The 5126-nt window shown below is 31.2% G+C and overlaps 1 protein-coding gene across 2 annotated transcripts in view; it reads right to left on the minus strand.

The window, feature by feature from the left end:
• Positions 1-4726, minus strand: part of LOC100163879 (probable cation-transporting ATPase 13A3) — a 25743-nt gene extending 21017 nt beyond the window's left edge. For both annotated transcript variants that reach the window (XR_001679010.2, XM_008182003.3), the window contains exon 1: positions 4006-4726. Coding sequence is in view for 1 of the 2 variants with exons in the window: in XM_008182003.3 (XP_008180225.1) it covers positions 4006-4021 (16 nt within the window). In the remaining variant the exon portion in view is untranslated. The remainder of the gene's footprint in view (positions 1-4005) is intronic.
• Positions 4727-5126: the final 400 nt, after the last annotated feature.

Raw genomic sequence — 5126 nt, forward strand, 5'->3', positions numbered from 1 at the left:
TTTGTACTTTTATTGTGAGCTGCAATAATTTGTGTCAGTTTATAAGACATTTTTTGTTTTGAAATTTTAATGATTCTTTCAAAACTTTTGTCCCTCACCAATGACATTAGGGCATTGATCGATAAATCTAAACGTTTGCAGCTTTTGCCTTCTAAATAACAATATTTTATAGATTTATGAAGTGCTTCAAGGTACATGTTAGTGTTAATACCAACATGTTTTCTATTAAAATAGGCCCACTTTTCTGCTCTCTGTGAATATGTAGTCTTAAAGTACTTTCCGAAATCTGCTGTATCTTCATCATTTAGAAGATCATCTAATACCTTTTGCAGCTCAATCACAAAATTGTTTTCGTCTGTTTCATATATGCAATAATTGTATTCTTAAAAATCATCTCAATCAGAAGAAAAAAAATAACAATATATTGATTAATGCATTAGAAAACATGTATTCTATTTAGTTTTTATGTTAAATATATATTTTGTATACATGTTATTTTCCTCGTTATTTTCTTTAAAGTGAAAATATTATTTTTAATTAAAAAATGTGTTGTTATTATTACCATAGTTGAACATAAACGAGTTTTTAAAGTAAAAAGTCTACTTTATACTATTTTTTTTACCATTCAATTCAGAATATGATGATTTTACTTAAATAAAACACTTCAGTTAAAATCATTTTTTTTTAAGCTTTGTAAAATAGTCTAATCGAAGCAAATGTTGAACTAATTGAATCAGTAATTACACTTCTATGTCAAGGTATAAATATAACATAAATATATATTTTGTTAAGCACGAAAAAAATCTTATTGGATTCAAAAGTATATAGAAATATTGTAGTTCGTTGAAAACAAGCGTATTGTACCTAGTGTGACATCACTGCTACCATATAAATTCACTGAAATATCACAAGTTTGTTAAAAATGAATATATTGTAGAAGGAAGATTTTAAAAACAGTCTGCAATTAGTTACTTGAGCATTAATTATTTGAATTTATTTCTCATTATGGAACGCTACTAAAAATACTTTGCTTTCAAATATTTGTGTTTTGTAGGTATTGTTAATCAATAAGAAAAAAATAGGAATCAATTTTAGTACTTATCTAAAATGTAACTTAAAAGGAATTTTCTTAAGCACAGAAATCATAGTTTGTATTTTGTTGGTAGTTTTAACCCGTTTTAATCTATATGAAAAAAATAAAATCCCAAATATATTTGAGAAAATTTCACTACATTTTACTACATTTAACTACAATTTACTACATTTTATTACAATTTTATTGTAAACTGTAATTGCATTCACATTTTGTTATTTTTTTTTTAATATTTCGTTAATATAACTGGTAAATTAGGTAGATTTTTTAATGTGCAATAAACTTATGTAAAGCATAATTTGGACTTTGGTCATACCTAAAAAAATTACTTTAATTTAGCGCAAATATTATTGTTAATATTAATGTTGGTGTCAAATGTGATTTCTTTGGTTTCGAATACAGTACTTTTTTTTTTATAATAAATAGGGTTGTTAATTAATTTTAAACATATGCTTACATAGTTTTAAAAATTGACCAAAACTGTATAAAGTCAAATTAAATATTCCTTTTTATTTTTAATATTATATTATTCGTTTATCTAAGCTAAATAAGTAAAACTTACAAATTAAAAAAAAAATAAATTATAAACTATAAATATTTAACATTAACAATTCAAATAAAATAATATGTCAAACAACTAGTCTTTATTCGAGGTAATTTGTTTTTTATTTTTTCCATCAATATTATATAGGTAATAATTAGCCATAAATTAAATGAAACCTATTTCTTGGTATTTCAGAATGCCTATAATATACGTCTAACCTAACATAACCATAACATATTATATTATATTATATCATACAGGCCCAATATGTATATTTTTACTTTTTATTTTAAAGGTAATCTTTGGAAATCTCTAGTAATCTTTGGTAATCTTTGGAAATCTCTAGTAATCTTTGGTAATCTTTGGTAATCTATGGAAATCTCTAGTAATCTTTGGTTATCTATGGAAATCTCTTGAAATCTTTGGAAATCTGAAATCTAGTGTACACATTTTTTAATAGTGGTTTACCCCTCGACTAAGTAGTAATATATATATATATATATATATATATATATATAGTATGCCATGTAATCCCACATCATTAGTTTAATTTAAACCTCATCACACGTGTTAACCACTTGAAAATATTAGTATTTAGCAGCAGCCAACGTGGAGTTTCTCATTATAAACTAACATAGATGGTAGATACCTATCTAGTATCTAAATAAATAAATCAGTAACATACAATTGCATGTTTATACATTAAAAAATTCAAATTAAATAATATTTCAAATCAATAATAAAAATATGTTCAACTTTAACAAAATAACATTTCTTTAAATTGGAAAAAAATTAACCAAAATGATTTAAAGTAAAATATAGTGAAAACTTGAATTGTAACCATCTAATATTTCATAATATACTGAGATTTATTATGTTGTTTTACCTACATAAAATTATATTATTTCTATCATTATTTATCTAATGGTATGCAATTTTTTAATGTCAAATACTTTTTTGTACACCAAATGCATGTAACAATAAACCCATAAAAAGACTTTTTATAAGCATTTTGAAAGTCAATAAAATATTAAAATGTATATTTATGTACATTATTAAAAAATTGTTTACTCTACTACCAGCTAATACAGCTTTCGGAACGAGTCAGTTTATCGCGTTTATGATTTGTATACATTTGCACATTATAAATTCGTTGTTGATTCCTTTTGTCAACGATGTCTATCATGAACTATGGTTGTAGCAAACAGCTAATAAAAATAACATTTATGAAATTATGAGTAATTGGTACAGTTTACGACTTTGATAAGTTAATTAAATACCTAGTCGTAACTACTCACAAGTCATAACTATGAATTATACCAATACAATACGCCCGCCCATACACCCGTACACGTCTTGTATATTATACGTAGTAGACTGTATAAGTGTATAACAGTTGAGGTGTTCTATTGAGAGCTCATAATGTAATAAATAAAAAGTGTAATGACCTACAGAACAGAAATAATTCGATGATTGAGAACAATTTATTATTTTGTTGATTCGTTGGATTACTGAGCAGTAATATACTGTATAACAGTTGAGGTGTTCTGTTGAGAGCTCATAATGTAATAAATAAAAAAGTCTAATGACCTACAGAACAGAATTAATTCGATGATTGAGAACAATTTATTATTTTGTTAATTCGTTGGATTACTGAGCGATCATATTACTGTGCGTCATAATATACTCATGTTGTACGAGCTGTACATATTTCGTAAAGCTTTGTGTCCACACACCTATGCATGTGACCACAATCAATGATAATATTATTATATTATGAAAACTTCAGAAGCTATTATAATATGATATGTAATTTACATTTACATAAAAAATAATTTAAAAACAAATAATGTATTACTGTCGGTAATCTATACAACGATACGATTATACGTAACACATAAATCATTCAAACATTACGTAATAACCGTTAAATAGGTAACGTACGTCGAAGCGAAAAATCAAACCGATATCGAACGATGGAATCGCGTTGATCGATCTGACGAATGCCGATCGACTTCCGAGTGGAAAATTCGAATTAAATTAAGACGTTTTACTTTCCTCGAGCTCGTCATCTACGGTAACGACGTCATAGGTGTGCATGTGTACTAGGCGGGTACCAAATAAAAAAATCGCACGACAACAAAAACGTCACGTGAAGTCTTTGCCGCCGTTGACTTGCATAACGATAACTGATAAGTGATAACGACAACTCTCTCACGTTAGTGACAACATATTATTATTAGGCAGCTATTATTCATAATAACATCCATATATTATCATAATGACGAATATTATAAATCATATAAATATATTATTATTATTATTATTGTAATAAACTTTATACCTAAAGTATAAATATTATGCTTACCAAAACACAGGACCATGGCTGCTGGCTACTGGCTGTCGGTCGGTCAGTCGGTCGGTAAAGTTTTCGGCGGCGACGGGTTTTACGATAAATTATTACTATCATTCGATTCGGACGTCGTCGTCATCGGACGGACGGCCGGCCGACCTCGTGTACGCTCATCGTCACGACCGTGTGCAATACTGTCCGGAACGCGGCGGCTCGAATCGCTTTTTACACGCGGCGTTGCGCTCGTTATCGCGGTCGACGGTTTAACCGATATTATTGTGACGGCGGCGGCGGCGTAACGGTCGGCAACGGAATAAAATAAGGAACGTTAGGCCGGCTTATCTTGGCGGTGTACATGCGCGCGGTGTGTGCGCGTGCACGGTAACGCGTTATGTTATTTAATTTTTTAATACGATTAAAAACGCACGTTCGTCCTGCGTCTTCGGTCTAGGCATCGTCGGGCGACGACGTTTTCGTTTTCTTCGTCCGTGCACCGCCCGACCGCCGCTCGTACTATGTCGTGCGACTGCAATAATAATAATAATAATAATAATAATAATAATGTAATAACACCCAACCGGCTCTGCGCTGCAGTCTTCTCCGGGACCGAGACAGCTGCTGCTCGCCCACCCCCACCCGCTCCGTATAATATTAGTATTTATTGTTGTTGTTGTGGGTCCACGTGTTTTTGTTTACCGTTTACGGCCGACGTGTACGATTCGAGATTAGGCGCTACACTGCTGCGTGAGTCGGGCATGTGATTGTCGCCTGGTATGCACGGCGGTAGGTTCTAGGGTGGTTGGGGGGTGGCTGGACCGGTCGGTATGCGCTCGGAAACCGGTGTGCGCATCGGCGGCGTTCACTCGTCGTCGCCCCAGGTGAACACCGTAAACGACTAGGATCGCCGACGAAACATCATATTATTATTATTATTATTATTATTTATTATTATTGTTATTACGACTCCTCTTTCATACGACTTGGAGCGAATCGTCGTATTGTTATTATTTTTGTTGTTACGGAACACAAAACCAATATGAGATCACTATCGAACCACGTCGGATTCCTCTCTCTCTCTCTCACTGGTCATGTAATAATATACGATAGGCGTAGGAACGTTATAAACCAGAACACGT

This window comes from Acyrthosiphon pisum, chromosome X (assembly GCF_005508785.2).
Source record: "Acyrthosiphon pisum isolate AL4f chromosome X, pea_aphid_22Mar2018_4r6ur, whole genome shotgun sequence".
Classification (NCBI taxonomy): Eukaryota; Metazoa; Arthropoda; class Insecta; order Hemiptera; family Aphididae; genus Acyrthosiphon; species Acyrthosiphon pisum.